General features: G+C 40.1%; 2 protein-coding genes across 3 annotated transcripts in view; one reads left to right on the forward strand and one right to left on the reverse strand.

Annotated features, from left to right (window-relative positions):
• The window catches only part of PGM2 (phosphoglucomutase 2), a 42,246-nt gene extending 40,024 nt beyond the window's left edge, over positions 1-2,222 (reverse strand). The window contains exon 1 of the mRNA XM_082760008.1: positions 2,065-2,222. The gene's annotated coding sequence lies outside the window, so the exon portion shown is untranslated. The remainder of the gene's footprint in view (positions 1-2,064) is intronic.
• RELL1 (RELT like 1) lies at positions 1,598-20,196 on the forward strand. 2 transcript variants are annotated; one of them, XM_082760009.1, is made up of 7 exons: positions 1,598-1,756; positions 10,479-10,712; positions 12,175-12,246; positions 13,056-13,113; positions 15,608-15,847; positions 16,341-16,517; positions 19,082-20,196. In XM_082760009.1, the coding sequence occupies exons 1-7, from the start codon at positions 1,666-1,668 to the stop codon at positions 19,092-19,094; spliced, it is 885 nt and encodes a 294-aa protein (XP_082616135.1). In that variant the 5' UTR covers positions 1,598-1,665; the 3' UTR covers positions 19,095-20,196. The 2 variants fall into 2 exon arrangements, with proteins under 2 accessions (XP_082616135.1, XP_082616136.1); XM_082760010.1 differs by having other exon boundaries at positions 1,599-1,756; positions 16,341-16,528.
• Positions 20,197-20,643: the final 447 nt, after the last annotated feature.

Raw genomic sequence — 20,643 nt, forward strand, 5'->3', positions numbered from 1 at the left:
CACAGTAAAAAGATTAAGACTGGTTATTTCCAGAGTTGCAGTTTCCAGTGCATTTTGTCAATGGTACTGATCTACTACTTTTAAGAACACGATTTTCTGCATATTTTCTTTACCAAAAATGATGAGGGGGAAAAGATGTTAGATGGACTAATTGCTCAAACACGAAGGTGTTGATCTAATGTACTGGATCTAGCTGAGAAAACATCTAGTCAATAAAGGTATTTCTGCCCACATTGTTGGTACTAGATAAACAAATCATGCCAGAATGTGTATGGCTTTATAATTATTGCAACATTGTTTCTTAAATTAATGGCATTTTTTGCTTAGGTATTTAAAATGAGTAAGAGCAAGTATAAATAAATAATTTAGATCAGAATAATTTAGAGTAATGTATTTGGAACTAATGGGAAGATGTAATTGCTGCTGCCTTGATTTAAGAGTATGATTTATTTTTTTTTTTTTTGCCATGACAGCAGAAAAGTCCAGTTATAGAGGCTGAAATACAAAGTGGGCCAAGGTCTAAGCATGTGAGCTGGTTTAACAGGATGCAAATCTATGCTGGAGTTAAACTGTGAAGAGTCAAGGTGTATAAGTACAAATCTGAGGTATCATGGGTGGGAAGAGGTAAAAAAGGGCAAGTGGTGCCCCTTTTTTGTGTGAGCTGATGGCTAATTAAGGAAGAGTCGCATGAAAGATGTGAACATTTGCAAGCCTCAGTGTGAATGCTGAGGCAGTGGCACCTTCACCAATGCCACGCAGGCCCCTACTGCCCCACCATTACACTGAGTAGCTTTAACCCAGCTCTGGTAACCAGCACCGTTCCTTCTGGGTGTGGGGCAGCTCTGGTGCTGAGCAGCCATCCCCACCAGATCTCCTCAGCCTTCGTGCCATGCCCTGGCAGTGAGGGTCCTCCAGGGGCAGTGGTGGCACGGGGGCCTTCTCCAACTGTGGCTGAAACCCTTGGCTGAGATGCACCTGAACCAGCTCTCGTGAGAGGCTCTGGGCAACCCCAAGAGCTCAGCATGCCACATAGGTGCTTGGGAGCTGCTGCAGCACCTGGTCAACACTAAGCAAATTGGGCAAGGACCAAACTCTGCTGGCCTCAGGGGCTGTTGGGCCACACTTGGCAGGCAGCCCTGCCTCCACCTGGCCCCAGCACGGTGCTGCTAGGGGTGAGGTGCTGTGCGGGCAGGGAGCGGCTACGGCTGGTGACAGGGCTAGAAAGCTGTCCTAGAGGCTCTGCTGTGTGATCACGGGATGGCGAGGCTGGCAGGGCCCTCTGGGGGCACCTGCTCCAGCAGGGACACCCCCAGCAGGGTGTCCAGAGAGGCTGTGGGGTCTCCTCCTTGGAGATCCTCCAAAGCCGCCTGGGCGCCCTATGCCAGCACTCCCTCACCCCACTAATGCATCTGCGACGGGGTCGAACACCGAAAACTCTTTACAGGAGTGCACCACAAGCACCTTCCCCTTTCCTACAGCCGGGCAGAGAGCACCGAGCCTCTCCCCCCTCCGCTACCACAGCACCGCCCCGGCCCGGCGCAGGCGCCATTTGGGCAGGGCGCGCCCCGCCGCCGGTGGGCAGGGCCGGGCTGGGCTGGGCCGGGCTGAGCCGGGCCGGGCCCGGCGGCGCTGGCAGCTCGGAGTCAGCGGGGGCGAAGCGTCGGGATGGCTCCGGCAGCGACCACCGGGACTCCGCCGGCTGCCCCCTCGGCTGGCCCCACGGACCCATGGCTCGGGGGGCACCTCTCCGCTCTCGGTGGGTCGCGGCGGGGGGAGAAAATGGGAGCCGGGACCCCCCCATCGCCCTCGGCTGGCCCCGCCGCTGCTCCGCGGGGAGCCCGGAGCTCTCCCTGCCCGGCACCGGCTGCTCGGGGCCCGCCCGGGCCCTGCTCGGCCCGGCTGAGGGGAGCCGGGGTGCGAGGAGCCGGGGGGAGCCGGGGGGTCCCTGCCCTGCCCTGCCCTGCCGCCGGGCTGTGTGCGCGGAGCTCCGGGGCAGAGCGGCTCGTCGTGTGCCTGCTGCCGGTGTGGCCGGGAGTCGGGTGGGAAAACGGGGGAAAAAAGTACCTAACTGTCCAAATCCGGGTCCGGCGGCTGTCCTGGAGCTGCTTCGCTGAGCGGGTGACTCACGGAATAGGAGCGGGTTGAAGGATAACTGCTCCGCTCGGGGCTGCCCTGCAGTTAAACCCGGCCTCGTGTTTGGGGTTAGGGGCTCGGTTACTCGGGGCCCTAAGGAGCGCTGGAAGCTGCCCGGGTGCACGCAGGCTCCCGCAGGAAGTTATTGTGAAGTGACGCTGTCTTTTGTTTATGTCTAACTCCAAATGTTGTGGTGCTGATAATCTCAGAGAGAAACTGAGCTCGTCTGTCCTGTCTGGAGTGCAGCGGGCGTTCTGCGGCGTGCGCCTTGCTGCACTGCCCAGCCTGGTGCTCGCCTTGGCCTTGTGAGCGCCTTTATTCCGCTCGGCTGGTGGGGCGCCGATAAGAGCTCACCGGGCTGGTGAGAGCAAACACTGTGGGAGCAGTTAAGGTGAGCGGGATTATTAGCGTGAAATTGGGCGCTGCGTGTTTCGAGTGCTTTCGTACTTAGCTCTGTAAATGGAGTGTTACTGGTTGGCGCAGGACGGGCTGAGATGTCTACCACTTGCTGTTCCTTTTCCTGAATACAAGAAGGTTGGGAGGCTCAACATCCAGTCCATCCTTCTCTCCAGGAGAGCAGGAAGTAGTACCAGTAGGCACAACTGGGACCTGTAGAATGGTGCTGAAGGTATTAATGTTTTCAGACTTCCACCCCACCCCCCTCACTCCAACTAATCAGTTTCACTGAAAGAAGTCAGGCAGCCTGAATTTTAGGTCTGTGTTGACTGGTAGTTAGTATGATGAAAGGATGGGTGTATGTGGGCTTGTGCTGACTCTTTTGAAATGTTATAAACGAGTCTGTTTCACAGAGCTTGAAGGCACTTGCACTGGGGAGCCGTTAGTATGCCATGTGCATTGGTAGGATTTAGTGACTGTACCTGTAATTTAGTCTGGTAAATCAGATGAACAGCTGTACTTCTGAAAGCTGAAAGTTGCAAAGTGTAACAGGAAATGCAAAAGCTGTGAAAGAATGGGTCTTTTTTTTTTTCTCCTTCCTCTGAGGTTTGTCAAATGCTTTCCACCGTATCTTCACACAGAAGTTATGCTGGTTTTGGTTAAAATTGATTTGTGACAGATCTCAACTAGTGTGAATGTTTGTTTGCACAAAAGCACTGATTTGCTGTGTTTGGTAGCATTGATTTCATGCTGCTTGCACGTCTAAATTTACCAATAGTGGGGAATAGCTTCAAATATCTGGTATGTCCAGGAGGGTTTTCTTTTGACAGGCACTGGTGACATGCACTCTGTTAATTGCACGGAGTGCATGCTGTATTTGAAAGCTGAGATCCGAGGAAAAGTGTTCCCACAGAAATACAAACACAAAGCATCAGTTCTGCATGTTTTTGCAGCACGAACTCTCGGCTGCTCACATAGTGACCCAAGCCATTACCCCATAAGCACTGCAGTTTTAGCACTAGCAAAAGCAGAGCATAAGGTTTTTGTCTCAGTGTTTGCTTGGTATTACCAGCTGCATCTTGTATCACGTACATGTACAAGGAATGGACTGAGCCTCTCTTCCTTCTGTTTGTAGTGTATATTTTTTTACATTTTTCAACAGGCTGAACTGCTCTAGACATTTTTGTCTTCATTAGTTTTGGTTTTGAGTTCTTAATAATGCCAGATATCCTCATGGTGTGGTTATTCGGACAGACAGGGCAACTGACAAGATTAAGTTTGTCCTTTTTTAAGAGCTCATAATAAGCTGTCTGGGAGTGTAGAAATTGTGATGGTTTAAAATAGCTGAGGATTACATGCTTTGTACACCACTGACACTTTTGGTTATGCTTTGCTGTTAATGGGACCTGCCCTTGTTTAGGAGGTATCTCCTTTCTCAGCTCTCCCTGCAGCTTTCAGGGAAGCCTGTCTAAAATTTTTTGTAGACAGCTTGTTGAAATAGTGTTGGTATGTCATGTAATTGAGAAATAAGTAGGGACTGGGAAAGAATTCATCCCAGCTGAGACTTAACTCTCAAAGTTCAGAGGAGAAGGCTTTCTTTCAAAGACCTGCTGCAAAATTTGCCCTTGCTGAGGTCATCACAAATCTCGTGATAACTTTAGTGAGCCAAAAACTCAGTCTCTAACTGAAGGGCTCTTGCAGGATCCAACTTGAGGTCCTGTGAAAGACTCTCAGTTCCGTGGTTTTTAAAGACAGGTCATCTGTGAGACCGTCTGCGTGCATCTTACTATTAAGGTTCAGAAACTGGAGCTAGTTTTGGGTGAGGAGCCGTGGCACAGGCTGCCCAGAGAGACTGTGTGGGGTCTTGGAGGTCTCCAGAAGCTGCCTGGACGTGGTGCTGGGAACCCTGCTGAGGGTGTCCCTGCTGGAGGGGCTGGGGCAGGGGCCTCCAGAGGGCTCTGCCAGCCTCACCAGCCTGTGGTTCTGTAAAGCAGTGTGGTTGATCCTTCTGTTCTCTCATTTGAGGTACTTCTTGTGACAAACCTAACAAAGGTTTTGCAGTCTGTTCGTAAGTTCCTGACAGCAGACCTTGAACAACCTTGCTTAACCTCTAAGGCGTTTGGCAGTACCGTTACGAGTCGTCATTATGTTCTGTCATCATGTGGCTTCCTTTTCTCATCAGACTTCCTGCTTATTTCGCTTCTCTTTGTAGCTTCTGGTTACTACTACAAGGAAGCTGAAAGCTAAGCGGAATTCACAAACCTGCTGATTGTTGCTCCTAGATGATAGCGTTCTTTCCTTTGTTGTCCAGTGCGCGGATATTCCCTGATGTACGATTTCAGTGAACAATAGGTGAAGCAACTGGTAGGCAACAGGTTGTCTTCCCTTACAGTTTTTCCTTTTGGAAAAAAAAGCCTTTTTTAACCCGTTCCTTGCTGCCTTTTCTATAGTCTCCTCTATAGCTACAATGGTGCTAGTAGGGCAGAGAAGCTCCAGTAGTCCCTAAATGTCTTTATGTATGTTTTGACTTGTGACTGAAACCTCTTGCTGTTCCATCAGCTTGGTTGTGTAAAGGGAATTTCACCCAGAATAGAAAAATCCTGTTTAAATTAGGTAATTCTTAAAAAGTGTATTTAATTTGAAGTTGGTGTAAACTGTTCTGGTGTAGTCTACTGTAATTAAAGTAACTAACAGACTGTAGTAAATCAATGTGTGTTTACCATCAGTGGTGTAAGGAAAGTCGCTGTTCAGTGTTTGAATTAAGATTCTGAAAAGTGAAATTACTGTGACAACAGAAACCTTTACTGCATTTTGTTTTACTTACCTGAATAAGTTTGAATGTACTGAACAAAAGTAAAGAGCTGATTTAGATCTTGTTTCTTTTAAGAGAATATCCACTGCTTCTGAACTGCTAAGGGACATAAATTGGCCAGTTTTGGCATCTCATTAAGTTCCCTTAAACTCCATTACCTTAGGGAATTTTTAAATGTTTTCTGAAGATCTTAAGAGTGAGATATTTAGCATGTATTCAGGAAATTGAACTAATAAATAAAATTTTTGACTTTTGTCTGAGTTTAGAAGTATGTAATTGAAATAACAAAAGTTTTCCTTTGAATCATGCTTAAAATGAAAGCTTTGTAACAAGGTGTACATCAATCTACCTTTATAGATGTCCAGCCTGGAGATGGGAAGTGTCGTAGCTTAATCCTGTATAATTATAATTCCACTAGAGCCAGGAGAAAAAGAAACACTGGGTGTGATGCCCAGCTGCCTTTCCCTTGCAGTGTGAGCCTGTCAGGTTTGCCTGCCCATTTCTGGTGGCATTGCTGGGCTGTGCAGTGCTTTCATTGCGCCTGGTAAATGTTTCTAGGATCACATGGTGAGTTGAATGAGAAAGTGGTTCATACGTTAAAGAAAGAAAAACAGAAAACACCCGAGCAAACTATTTTTTTTATTTAAACCATTTGAACCCTGGCTGATTCCCCTGTTTCCACAGATGAGTGAACTGGCACAAAAAGAAGCAGGGAGAGAATTGCTTCAAGTAATGCTGCTACTGAGGCGTGTTCTCCAGCTACACTGAGATGTTTAAGCAATGTCTTTTCTGAACATTTCATCTGTCTTGTACTACACTTCAATAGGTTGTACGTCAAGCATACCTAATTTTTCTAACAATTCAATTAACATTAAGGCCAACCATAGTTTGTTTCTGTATATTGTGAGGTTGAAACCCGTATTTCGTTTTCATGCCTGAAAGCAGGAAATATGATCATGCAACTCCTTGAGCTGCATGGATATGGTAGTACATATGTACGTAGCTATTCTTAGCAGATTGATTGCTAGAACAATCCAATTCATAAAGTATAAACAAAGCTCTTTAAAAGGTATGCTCTAATATTTCAATATGGCGTGGGCATAATAGGCAAAATCTGATGTAACGAAGTCAGATTTATCAGCAGGGCAGAGAGATTACATCATTGTTTATGGGTTTATTGCTGTAAATTAAACAGTGCAATAAGTGGAATGTGCTTAAAGTAATCCGTTAGGATGTGGCTTATACTTAAGTTTAGTATGGGAGATTCAGAGAAATAAAGACAATGCATTATTTTAATGACGTTTCACATGACTTATAACTAAATAGGTATGTTCTTGGCTATAAAAAAATCAACAAACTTTTCAACAGTCGGAGCTGTTGTTTAAGGAATATTAAATCTTTCTAGAGATTTCACTTGTGCTTTATGAGAAGTCTGAGAACTGTCTGCTTAGATAACTGCTGAAGGCCAAGCTTTTTGCTGAACTGGAGCTTATCTCAGGGAGCTCAGAGCGATCGCGCTAAATATGAAATCTTTTCCTGCTGCAGGAACCAAGGAAAGCCTAATTCTGTAACCTGGCACAAGCAAGGTCTGGTATCGTGGCAGTATGTACTGAGGAAGGAGTTGTTCTGTCCCTATGTTTGTGGTGAGAGGGAAACCTGTACGTGTGGGAGCTGCTGCCCTTGCTGGCTCTTTGGCCCCGGGTGGCAGGCGGTGTGCTGGAACAGTTAATCCTGCTGGGACAGCAGCACCAGGTGGGGCGGCCTTGCCGAGGTGCTCCGGTCTCTGTGTGCTGTGAACCTCAGAAACTTGAAGGGGAAAGAAGGGTTATTACAGAGTACCTCTGCGTACCTAGTCCAGTCCAGCCTCATTCTTACAGCTATCAAGATCCTGTGGTCATGGAGGTTTTGTTGTGGTCAGGCATTGTTTTGGTAACATCAAGTGTTTGACTAAAATGTTAGTAGGCCTGGCTAGGCCAGGTAAAAGTTGTAATTTAATGAAAGATGAGGTATTTCTTCCTTAATGTGCCAACTTTTTTTCCTCATATGTTGTGTTTCCTAAAGGTTTTGTAAAATATTCTTGAGGCACTGCTGGGTGGAGAGGGAGACCTTTGGGTGTGGGTAGTAATGTTAGAAGCAGTATGAAGGTTCAGCCTCCATAAAAAGGGCTGGGAGCGTTAACCTGAGGAGTACCTGCTAGCTTGTTTCTTTTTTATTATTATTATTATTTTTTTTATTTTTGAAGGGTGGGGATCAGCTCTAGCAATAGCTTATAAAAGACCTGTCCTTCTGAAAATGTGATGTGCTCTGTTGTTAGAGTTCCTTGTGTACTTGAAATTGGCTTGAGTTCATACCAAGTTTCCTGTTTGCTCTGAGCATTCAGTAGCAGTTGGGATCCGTTTTCTTGTTTCTTTTGCATAATTTTTCTCTTCTGTTGCTCATGTGCAGCTTTGATGGTTAGCTTTGCATTCTAAATCGTGTGCATATCTTCAGTGGCTGTCAAGTTGATGATCTAAAAACAATTATGTAGAACAGTATATTTGTTGCATGTAGTTAATTTCCCCTCTGCCACTTTATTTTTGGAGATGTCCTGCATGACCATGGCTCCATGTTAGTCCAATTACTTCAGGAAGGCTTGTTCTAGAGATACTCATCTTTCCTTGCCCACGGTTGCTTGTTCCTCCATATCAGCTTGCTCGGTCTCTTGATGGCCTTGATAGAGCAGTTTGCCAAACCGCAAGTATACTGATTCACTCAAGTGACTGCTTTAAAAAGCAGATACTACTTAAGGCATTTTTTGCTAAACCTGAATCATTTTGGTGGTCCACTTTAAAATCCGGTGCAAATCCGGTGGGGTAGGACCAAGGGGACCTCACAAAGCAATTTTGCATCTGGAGGAGCTTTAATGAACCACAGCATGGAGAGCTGGAAGCACTTGCTGTCTGGTTTGAAGTGGGAGTTACCTACTGTGGTTATGGAGGAATGTCAGGAGATATAATTTGTTAGGGTAATGCATGCTGCTTTTGCCACAAGGAGGTGGAAAACATTAAAAAATAATTGAGTCAAATTCATTTTGTGGCACTTCTCATTTGTCCTTCCACCTGTTGGTTTTGTTAGTGACTGCTGATGTCTTTGCAATAATGTACTGCATCTTTCCCATTCTAAAAATGGATAATGTGCATCAAAATCAAAGCACATTGCCTTACAGTTGAATGAATGCTAACCTTTCAGAGCTTGTGATACATACTATTTCAATTGTATTTCTTAGCTTCTGAAACATTGTAGTCAACAAAATAAAGATGATATGATGGCTCTTTGCCTGCCTAGGAAGTAAATTCTGTGATGAAGTGGGGGAACTTTGTAGCTGCTGCAGCCTGATGTTTTAAGAACCCTCTGAAAACCAAACAAACAACCATTTCATTTTAATATATTAAAATGTGAATTAGAAATTCTTAGAAAACGAACTGTGAAAGCAACTTTTTCAGTTAAATGATTATTTTAACCTCTACTGTCTCTTATTTCCCTGTAGTGAGTGTATAACAATTGCAATTTCTGTGTTAGATTGTGCATATGCTGATCAGTTGTCCTACCTGGGCATAAATTAGAGCTACTGAAGGGTAGCTACCTAACAAGTTCTGCATACAGTTATCGGTAGGATTGCTAGCTTCTCTTTAAAAAGAAAAAAAAAAAGTTTGGTTTTGTAAGCAAGCTAGGCCATTTGGCTTTGTCCAAAGCAAACATCCTGAGATTTAATTTTAACATTTAGAGTTCATTCAGCCTCCAGATCTATTCAGACTCTTGTTTGGATTTCCTTCTGTTTTCTGCATTCCTACTATTGTGTAGCAAATTGTTCAGAGAAATGCGTAATGCATTTTTTTTTTTTTTCAAGCTAAGGGAGATTTTGATCAAATATTTCAAAAAAAGTGCCAGTTTTTCACTTTGAGCAAGTCTTGTGTATTAGTTATTACTGAACTGGTATTCAGAGAATTCTGAAAAAAATTAGAAATCCTCGAAAAGTAAATGGCTAATGTTTTGGTATAAAGAAAATTTAAGGTAAATGTCTAACTGCAGTTTTATGTATCTTTTCTTAGCTGTCACCTTACTGCTATTTTTCAAATACAACTTAGTTATATAGCTGGCACAGTAGATGTGATTATGGAATAATGCTCTTTCTGCAGTTTTCTGGAGATCCTTTTTTTTTTTTTTTTTTTTAAATGAGGACACAGGTGGTTTTAGATATTTCTCTTGTGGAAGTGTCAATATCATGTAAATGGTTTTCTGATGAGTCTTCATTCCTTCAACTGATTTAATAGAAAAATTACGAATTGCCTCGTCTGCTCTAAAAAAAAAAAAAGTAGGTAGAAAATAGGCTAAAATACAATGCTAGTTTTTTTATTGGTCTCTTTTGTTGTTATTCTTCTCTAAAAATGTTTTTCAGATAAAGTCGAGAAGAATAGAAAGTAGAAACGCAGGAATATTCTTGCATATTGAGTAATATACAAACCTTTACTAAATAAGTTGTATGTACCTATGTACTCCAGGGTCTCAGAAGGAATTTTGAATAGGTGAACATATATTTTTATTGGATTTAGCTGAACAGTCCAATTTAGTTGCAATCAGATGTATGCTTTAATATCTGATGTATGAGGAGGTGCTGTGATTTTTAATCTGTGTATTTACCCTAAAGGTAGTCAAATATTGGAGCAGTTTTTACAGAAATGTAGAATCTCCATGCTTCAGATAGACTACGTGGGTACCTAAGCATCCTGATCTACTCAGAGCTGCTTTTAGCAGTGTTTGGACTAAGGAACTTCAGAGGTTGCTTCCAATCTAAATTCCCTATGACCTTGTAATTGAAAAGGCCAATCTTTAACATGGAATATATACCTGTTAACTTCATAGTTTAATATTAAAAATGCTTAATTTTTGTTATTGAATTAGTGTTTGACTGTACTACAACTTAAATACTGACTGTTACAGGGGTGAGCTCTAAACCAGTAGAGTACACCTTGCCCTTCCAAGCCGTCGCAGGAGGTACATCCCATTAACGCTCTTGGGATTTGGCCATACTCACAATTTTCTAAATGCTTCAAAGGCATTTGTGGTCTGTTGTAATAACTGTGTTTATTCCATTACACAGGCAATGGAGAGTTTGTGCAGGTCTTGGAAAGCCGCGGTTTACAGACAACTACTGTGACAACTGGCAACAACAGCACGCCTGACCACCTGGAGTACATTGCCTTTGCATTGGTTCCTGTTTTCTTCATCATGGGTCTCCTGGGGATCCTCATCTGTCATGTCCTTAAGAAAAAAGGGTATCGGTGTACAACAGAGGCTGAGCAAATAGAAGAGGAAAAGCCTGAGGAAAAAATAGGTAATCAACATGTCTAATACACATCTTTTTACTGTTCCTGTATGTTGCAGCTATCGGAGTCCCCAGTTTGCTTTTATGCACTCCACTTGCTGGTGGTAACAAAGTATTGAACGTTGAGGAGTGACAAAAAGCTGCTGTTCAAAGCCTAAAATCTTAGGTTTATGTTTAGCAATCTTATCCTTGTGTTGTCATTCTCATCTTCCATCTCAAGATAAAACTATGCCTTTGGGCTGACTGTCTGCATCCTTTTTTTACATGGTGTGCTGCTCACATTTTTTCTTAAAGATACTTTCTTTTGTGCTCTTGTTTTATGGCTCTTTTTTTCCTTGAGAGAAGATGGGAATAAAAAAAGAGCAAAGAGTGCGTTATGTACAGCTTGGTAAAAAGAGGGGTTGAATCACTTGTTCTCCTTTCTCCCCGTTAATTGACAGCCTGTCAGCAGGTCCATAAGATGCGCAAATGACAGTGCCACAGCGGTAAGGTAGAGCTCATGGTAGAGCCACGTGCTGCAGTAGTGATGTACGGCTGTGCTCTCCTGCAGTCACTGCCTGCGGCATGCACTCAGCCAGTGGGCATGCTTCATCCTGTAGCTTGGGGGAGAGGTGACACCGAGGTGAGTGGCAGTGAGAGGGGACAGCTTCTAGGTCTTAGCTGGAGGAAGTAGCTGTGTAAGTTGCGTTATAAAGTTGTAGCCATCAGGATGAAGAAGATGAACAGTGAGTAAAGAGATAGGAAAGCCCCTAATTCACTACTTAGAGACAAATTCAAGGCCTCACCTATCAAACTCGTCTCCATCCTGTGATTATTTTTTTTCCAAGGTAGATAGACAGTATGTCTGTTAGGGAAGGGCAGAGCTGTGCCTTTTACCTTTTTTTTTTTTTTTTTTTCTTCCCCAGTCTTTCTGTGTTCTGAGGTTATTCTGGGGAAGCTTCCAGCATTGTTATTGACAGCAGTCAACCCCAGAAGTATTAAGTATGGTCATGAAGCTTCTCTCCTAAATCTCTTCCTCCTGTAGTCATATGCGAATGTTTTATATATTTATAAATTAAAAAAAATAAATCGTTCTGTGTCCTTGCGGTTGTGGTGAAAAGCTTAAATGGATCCTTCTTATACTAGAAGCCAATAATACTTACTTTAAAATAGTGACTTGAGACAGTTTAATGATTTTGGTTTTGTTTTCTTCCCTATGTTTGGGATTGTTTGTGTCTCCTAAGTAGCTATAAAAAGAATTTTGATGTGTGTTTATGAAAATATTGAGCTTTTTGAAGTCTTAAATGAATGTTAAAGCATTTATTTTTAAAAAGTCTTTTTTAATGTAACATCTTTTCTGTTTTTTTTTTTTTTTTGAAGTTGGGGTGTTTTAGTGATGTTTTTTTTTTTTTTTTTTTTTTTAAATAACTAATGTTTTTCTTTTAAAAGGCCAAACTATTGACAACATATTTATATTTATTTCCTTTCACAGAAATGAATGAAACGGCACATGAGAATAGTGACACTGTAGGACAAATTATTAACTACATTATGAAAAATGAAGGTATTGTATGGTTATATTGAAGTTATGAGCCTTTGTGGTGGTGTCTGATAAAAGTTTTTGAAAATATTCAAAATTTTGATATGCACATATGTTTTCATTTAATAACCTGTATGTAAATGCTTAACTCTTTGCCTTCAGGAGGTGATCATTTCAAACAAAAAGGAAGTTTTTTGCTTACCTGAAAATATTTTTGTATAGTGAGTTTGGTTCAAATGTTTCTTAATACTGTATTTAGGTGATTGATTTTTTTTTTAAGCTTTTTGCTTATTTTTGAAGTACAAGCTCAAGCTTGTTTTCTTAATATTTAAAGTATGTCAGAGTCTAATGTTTTGACCAGATCAAGTGTTTTGTCTTGAAATTAATTATTTTAAGTAATTATTTTGTAATTATAATCATTAAGTAATTATTTAAGTAATTATTTTGTATTTTTGTAGGGCTCATTTAAACTGGTGCTTTTTACCTGAAGTTGCTTTATACATAAGAGGTGATGATGCACCTGTGATCAAATGGATGTTTTAAGATTTGTGGGGATCTTGTTTTGGCAGTTTTGTGCAGATGGCTGTTATATGACTTGTGTTGGGGCAGATCTCTGAGTACAATATGAGCTGTAATTTGAGTAGCTTCCGTTAAGAAAATTCCCTAGAATTCTATTAACATTTTTAGCATGATGTTCTCTTGATGTCTTTCTGCACATAGTGTAGCAATCTTCCTTCTAGATGAAAGTTCTCTTAGCACCTTTAATTTTACGATTTGCTTTTCTAAAGTTAGAGCTGTACATTTTTGAAGAATTCTATTTCTTCTCATTACAGCAAATGTTGATGTTTTAAAGGCCATGGTAGCAGATAACAGTGTCCTTGAACCTGAAAGGTAATTGCTCAACTTTTTGATGTGTGTTTCCTGAGGCAACTAAAAATGTACCCTTTCAAAGGGTTTTATTTCCTATGCACTTTTCTAAGACTATATCACTTACTGTAGTTATCAGCTATGAGGATAATAGCTTGATTTCCTTGTCATATCTTTGAGTCACTACATTTTAATGTAAGCCCTATTATAGTAACTGGCTATTCTGGTTATATGTTCTAGGTCTGTAAAAAGCAGTTTATTGCCTCTTGGGCTAAAGATTTACAGAGGCTGCAAATAATTGTTTACTTTAGGGTGCGGTTAATTATGAGTTGGTTTAGTCCAAACTTGCTGCTGATTTGAAAGAGCAGAAGCAGCGCTTGCTTCATTTGTATGGATGCCTGAAGTAGATACCTCTTTCAGTGTCACATACTGTTTTATTCTTTTGCATTATAATTGTGGTAATACATATTGGCTGGCCTACCTCTTATTTTTTTTCCTCCGCACACCTATTAAAAATTTTACATAGAGAAAGTAGTTCAGCCCTTGAGCTGCTGACATATCATTCTGTTTACCTACAGGTATAAGTACTCTTAAGTACTTTAAAACTGTGTCTGTATTACTCTACTCTTTATATGTAATCCTGTATTCCTATTCAAGTAGCATTGTCACTAATTAAGTAGGAGCATTCTTTTAGCAAAACAGAGTTGACTGTGCAACCATTTATCTCCTATCTTAATGTTAGGGGCTTGATTATTGAAGAATTATTTTGAATTTAAGAGAATGAGTTCTTAAATGTAGGGATTATTTTGAAGTTTTATATGGTGCAGCAGAAATGTTTGGTTCAATTTCAACTTGGACATCTTGTGTAGGTCTTTGCAATGTTACTTGGAAAGTTTGAATTTCACTAGTGAATTAAAATATAAAAAGGGGAAGGGAAAAGGGTATTACAAGGCTACTAAAAGATATGATGGTTTGCTCTTGCATAATTTCTATCAGATACTCCTAAAGCTTTAGTAACTTGAGTGCAAATCCATTAAATTTTTTGTATGTTCAGTCCACTATGAAACACTTTTGAACAGTAGGAATAATAATGGCAAAGCTAAATCTGCACACCTGCCATTTAAAGCCATTACTTCTTGTCCTTGCCTCAGACATGTTAAATAGATTATATTTGTCTTATAAAATTTTTATTTATTTTAAGACTATTAAATGTCTCCTGTTGATATTTTTGTTTTGAAAATAAGCATCCAGGTAACCCCAGTCTTTCATGGCAGGTTTTATGTCTTTCTTCTTTCTGTTCTCCTTGGAGTCCCTTATTTTCTTGAAGTAACATTCCAAAAACTGGATGCAAACATTCCAGGTAACTGGAATCAAAGGTCAAAGCTTAGAATTGTAACTTTATTAGGTTGACAGGTTGTGTTCTTGTTATTTCCATGGTGAAATTTGTCATTTTAAACCAACAACATCCTAATGATTCATGTTCAGCTTGTGATTTTTACTTTCTTTTTCTGAAGAATCTTTACCTGGCTAGCTGCTTTTTAATCAGGACTTCTAAAGTTTGTTTGTTTGTTTTCTGCTAAGGCACTGAAATTTATGTTGCAACACACCCAGTATTTCTGATAATACTTCTGTATGTGTGAGTATCTTTCTCACACTTTCCTCTGATCATCCTCATTTCTGGTCTCATTCTCTACAGATACTATATGTAACCCAAAGTTTACAGATTCTTTAGCTATTCTTTTATTCCATTACCCAAGAAACTATGTAAAACTCTGACTATCATCAGGACCAGAATAACTGCATTTAGTATGTCTTTTCAGTTTCACAGTAATCTACTGATACGTAACTTTCTGGTATGTCTTTTTTAAACAGGGTGTGCTACCTTAAGCTATAGTAATTTCACCTGTAACACACTGAGTTCTAGCTTGCTTTGTGAGAACATGTTGTAAGGCAGTGTCAAAACTGATGCTTAAGTCCAAAAGTATGTTTTTACTTTGTGTGAAGCTTAGATTGAATGACATGTTAATTCCTTTTTTCTATATTTAGTTTTGCCTCTTCACAGTATCGTGGGACTGTGTCCTTTTTTTGTGAGTTCTTAAAAATGCTGTAACAACTGTGAAACACCCTTATTAATTCTCCAAGTGTAAATTTAATCAGCTGATTAGATTCTTTCCTCTGTATGTGTTCAATTAACCTGTTTATATCTATTTTAGCCTGATCTTTTTCACTTTCTTTTACTTTCTAGTAGTTATATTAGCCACATGACTGCAGAAGAATTAATTGATGGAAGTGATTTTTAACCACAAAAATATACTAGAGGGAACCTTAAAAAAAAAAATAAAATAAAAAAATACACTAGAGGGAACCTTAAACCCCACATTCTCACAAATAAACTGTCCCTCAAAAAAAATGGCTATTAGATACAACTGAAGGTTATACTTCATTCTTTTTTTTTTTTTCTTTTATGAAACAGGATTTTATAGTAAACTCTGCCATTCCTTTATGCTTTTTCATGTAGCCCTTCATCTCCTGCCACTCCTGGGAGTCCAACGAGTCCGGGGTCTCCTTTGTCACCTGGTGCTGCTCCATTTAAGCACAGCTGCAAAGGCCATCACTTCCATACTGTAGGAGGAGTAGTAGAAAAGGATGTTTGCACTCGCTGTAGCCACAAACGATGGCATCACATAAAACCAGCTCACAAATCCAAAGAGCACAGAAGAAGTCGGCTTGGAGAGGTTACAGTACTTTCTGTGGGAAGGTAAGATAGATGCTGCTTTATTGTATGCTTTCCTTAGAGATGCTACAGTGGTCCGTGTTGGATCAGCTGTCTGTTGATTTAACCCTATTTATAGAATCAGTGACTGCATTTTTTAGAGTAAATTCTTCTTTCTTATTTTGATGTTTCTTGGTTAATTATGAGCTATAAAATGACCTAATTCTGCTTCCAGTTAGTTTTAATTCCTATCTTACATTGTAGTTGTCTTAAAAAATGTTTGTTCTAGTAGTATAGAATCTGTGGATTGTTTTAAAAAGCAGGTCCCTCAGCAGCAGTGTGTCTTAGAAGTATGCACAGGTAATAAAAAGGAAGATTGCTCTGAAGTGGAGCTGGGTATGCATGGGCTTGTGCTGTAATGTCCAGGTCTTCAGATGCCCCTATCTAAAAATGTGTGCATATTCATAACTTGCATACTGAGAATGACCTAGCTAATATCCGTGGAAATGCAACTGAATCTCTCTTTTGGACACCTCAGATTTAGAGTCACAAAAGTGGAGCACAAATCTAATTCCAAAGAACGGAAAAGCTTGATGTCTGTTACTGGAGTGGAGAGCGTCAATGGTGATGTGCCTGCCACGCCTGCAAAGGAGGAAGCAAGAGAAGTGCCTGCCACACCTGCCAAACAGGGGACACAAGAGCGGAGAAGCTCAGAGTAAGCAGCAGGTACCGAATGTTGGGGACTAACACTGCAAGTGCTATGTTATGAAATAAACTAAGGTAGTCAGTGAGGAAAAATAAGGTTGAAAACATAGCTGAGCCATGTGAGAACTCATTGGGCAATTTTGAAAGTTTCTATAAAAGACTGCAAAAGTTATATTTGATCAGTTAATGGTAAATTGGAAAGCCTAGAATAGCTACCAAATTCTTATCTAATTGTTTATTTAGACTTTGAAATTAGGATAGATGTGGAAATTCAAATCTGCTTTGTGGAGGTGGCATTCCTGTTCCAAGGAAAAAAACATATGCATATTAATTATTTACAGTAAATGGATAGTTCAGATCTTAGTGACAATGTGCTGGTGTCCCAAAAGAAACAAATGCTGCTGACAGCTGCTTCACTGGAGTAACTGTAGTGTTGCTTCCTTATGCTTGCTGCTCTGTGCTGTGTGTATCAGCTGACTGCTTACTAGGTGCCTTTAAGCAAAAGCACATTTTAAAGTGTGCTTTAAACAAAACAAAAAAACAAACCACTTGAGCATGTTAAGGTAGCATTGTGAAAGGCCAAGGTGTGAGATGAGGGCTTTCCATAGCGTTCCTTGGTATTCATTAAAAAAGCATTCTGTAACTGCTAATTTAACATGGAAGACAAATCTGTGAGCTGGCTTGCTATATGGGTTACTTCCTCTCAACCTTTACTGGCAGTGCAGAGAAAAGTGATTGTTAAACTGATTGATCTGGACACCATGCCACAGCATTAGAATACACCCCTCCTATTTTTTTCAATCATTCCTACTGAGAAAGAGGCTTAGAGGTGTGCTGTACTTCCAAATACTTAAAAAGCTGTTGTGGGAAAATTGGATGAACTTTTTTTTTCTACTCGGTGGGTAAGAAGGTAAAAAGGGCGTTTCGTCACTAACTGCACTGGTATCTTCATGTCAATCTGGGTGGTTTTGTTACTCGTGCAACCTTTTTCTTTCCAATATCTCCAATGGGAGTTTGATCAGGCTTAGTAATGTGTCCCTTGACTAATGGGAAGATAATGTCTGTCTTTTAACAAGAAAAATAGCAAGAAAGAGGCAAATATGAAAATATTGTTAAGTGCATAAGTGCATTGGAATTGAAAAGATTATTTTTTTCCAAAACAATCTAGAAATGTTATGTACTTCAGTTTTCTAATTTCCTTTCTCTCATAAATAAAAGAAAGCCGTTCTCTAACTACATAAAACTTGTTCCCGAAGTTTAAACTATTACTGCCCTAATCTAAAAATAGGCTGCGCTCTAGAATATAGCTTTAAAAAAAAAGTCCATCTATGGCAGTTTTCTATTGTATAACCCTCCCCTAGGATTTAAAATGCTGCTCTTTCTGAAAACAAATATTCTAATGGCAGAGAAATAGCTCAGTGGAATCTCTTGTAAAGTTCTCTCCAGTCCAACAAAACTATTTTGTAAATCTGGGAAACTAGCCAGGCTTGTTTGCTCTGTACTACAAAAAATAAACCGCTTTTGCTTGAAAGCCTACCAGTCTCTTCCCTAGCATGGTTCTGTATCAGTTTTAGTCCACTGCCATGAGAAGCTGTTCATACATAGACAGATATTAGCTAGACCCCTGCTTCAATTACTTACTTCAACTTCTAATAAATGATAACAGCTTAATTTACTGAAATTGAACGGATAAGCCATGTTTAGGACTTCTGTGTCTGTAGCCAATAAATGTTAAAAGCATTTTATTTTAGAGAATTTGGCTCAGATCTCCATATGTGGAGGAAGAAGGAAGGCACAAATGTGCATGTAGCTGGTGCCAGAAAAGGTTTGTTACAGCTTCTGGAGGCAGGGGACTTGTGCTTTGTGGCCTCGCTTTAGCTGCCGTTACTGAGAGTTCTTGTACTTGGAATTTCTGAGTGGGACAGTACTTGAATGATGTAATGTTGCTGGCTGCTTGTGTTCACTTCTACTTTTGAGTTCATTTTCCCCCCCTCCCAAAATTGACAAGTTCTTGTCTTGAAATGGGCTTTGCAGTGTTTCAGCATTTTGCTGTCTGCATCTTTTATGCTTAGCACATCTTGTCCAGATCTCTGAGGTCCATGTTCTTGAGCAGACTACAATTCATTGTTTCAGTTTACTTATTTATTTTTAAGTGGCACATAAAAAGGAGTACATATATGGCAGATACTTAGTCCAAATTCTGTGTGGAGCTCTTGCAGTTCCATGGTAAACTACTAGGAAGACAACTGAAGTTAGTGTTGTGCTGCAGCTATGTAATGTTTTCCATTCCTAGTATCCCTTTCAAAGTTGTGTATGCTTTGCACTGCAGTGTGATTTACCAGTTTATGTTGATGTTTTTGTCCATCCTTTGCATGGTTACTAGCTGAATTTTTAGCTCCTTTACTTTCTGACTTCACATCCTAAAACTTGTAATGCATAACCACCACGTTATGTAACTGTGGCATTTTTTTTTTTCCATTTCAGAGCATCTGCTGACTTCTTAATTGGCCTGCTCATCCTAAAACTAACTTTTCTAATCATGCTTATTTTTGTAATTGCTTTTTTCTTTTGTAGGTGGAGCTTCTAGAAGAAGTTTGTCTACTAGCACTTTGGAGAAAACAGAAAACTCCCAAGAGATGCATACTATTTAAGAAAATGTATTTATGGCACCGTAGCATTTTTACAAGTTTTGTGATGGCATCCGTGCAAGGTTGATGGTTTTTCACCAGTAAAATCGTTAAGATTTAGGCATTTGCATACTGTTGAACCTTGTGGACCTAGCACCAAATGTTGGGCTTCATCTTTGAAAGAAAAAATACGTATACATTTTTGGACAGGAAAGATTAAAAAGCCTTATCAAATAGTGTTTTTTATACTTAGACAACCTTTTTTTTTTTTTTTTTTTTTTTTTTACTGAGCTTAATATTATATGTAATAAGATTACCCTGTGGATAAGCTGTGTTTACCCCTCTGGTCCATCTGGATACTTCTGTGTTCTTCCAGAGTTGACAAGCATTCACTGAAGATGAAAGTCAGACTTCAGAAGATTAAAATACTCTGTTAATCTAACTGTTGGTAGCCAAGCGAAACATACAGGGAAATAAGCAGTCATCCAGATCTGCATGTGTGCCTTTAGTATGTAAGCCCTCTGACTCTGTGAAGGGTAATTCACAGGAGGGAGTATTTCAGCTATACATAGTTTTTAAATGATACTGCTGTCTTTCTTCCCCCTTGATAACTACTTAACATTAGGCTAAGGAGTATCTTTTTCTATGCACTTGGGTGAACCTTTGGGAAGGTCACTTTCCTCTAGGCCATTTGTTCTCCCATTTTCTTGTAACTACTTGCTACTATTTGAAGAATGCCTAATAGTTCTGCCTTTCTCTTTTGTTTTTACCCCCAGGTTCCTTATTAAGCTAAGGCAACATATTTCAACCATTAGATAAGAATATGGAATATATGGCATTAAAAATTTATGGACTATGTACTAAAGTACTTTAGAGTGGCTTAATTGGACTGAGGGTAGCAGTTCTCATTGGCATTGAAATCTTAAGCCACTGTTACACTACCTTAATATCTTAAGCGTGACCTACTGCTAAAAATGCCAGTGATGGTTTTGTGATGTTACTTTTGTGTCCACTTATTATGATCTCTATTTTGTTCTGTTTTTTTTTTTTTTTTTTTTTTTTTTGGGGGGGGAGGGAAAGAGGCAGGGAGGGGCCCTTGCAATACTTCAGCAAACTTTGCTGTATAAAAGAAACTGAAAAATAACATTTACTCCAAGTGCCTAAGAATATAAGCTGTTGTGTAATGCATTTTATTAGAGATTGCACTATATTCTGAGAACTATGAAGTAATTTAATCTGATCTATGAACTCCATGAAAATCAGTGCTCGTTTTAAATTTGTTATGTTTTAAATTAATGCTTTCAATCCTTTCAATCTGAGCGCTCTAAACTGCGTTTCTCTTTCAGATATGGGAATAAGGTTTCCTCAGTGGCTTGTGTAGTCTTAACAATCTAAGTGTACAACAATTTTTAAAAAAGGAAATAATACTCTTTGTTTACCGTGTTAGATACTGCTACATCTTGTCAGGAAACATGGAGTTTGCTTGACAGGTGCTGGGAAGTATGTGCT

The sequence above is a fragment of the Aythya marila genome (assembly GCF_965140915.1).
Source record: "Aythya marila genome assembly, chromosome: 4".
NCBI classification, from domain to species: Eukaryota; Metazoa; Chordata; class Aves; order Anseriformes; family Anatidae; genus Aythya; species Aythya marila.

Bases quoted from the DNA above. Each gene is read 5' to 3' on its own strand.
- RELL1 (XM_082760009.1), top strand. From the start codon at position 1,666: ATGGCTCCGGCAGCGACCACCGGGACTCCGCCGGCTGCCCCCTCGGCT. The intron at 1,757-10,478 runs GTGGGTCGCGGC...TCCATTACACAG, and splicing joins GGGGCACCTCTCCGCTCTCG to GCAATGGAGAGTTTGTGCAG. The intron at 15,848-16,340 runs GTAAGATAGATG...TGGACACCTCAG, and splicing joins ACAGTACTTTCTGTGGGAAG to ATTTAGAGTCACAAAAGTGG.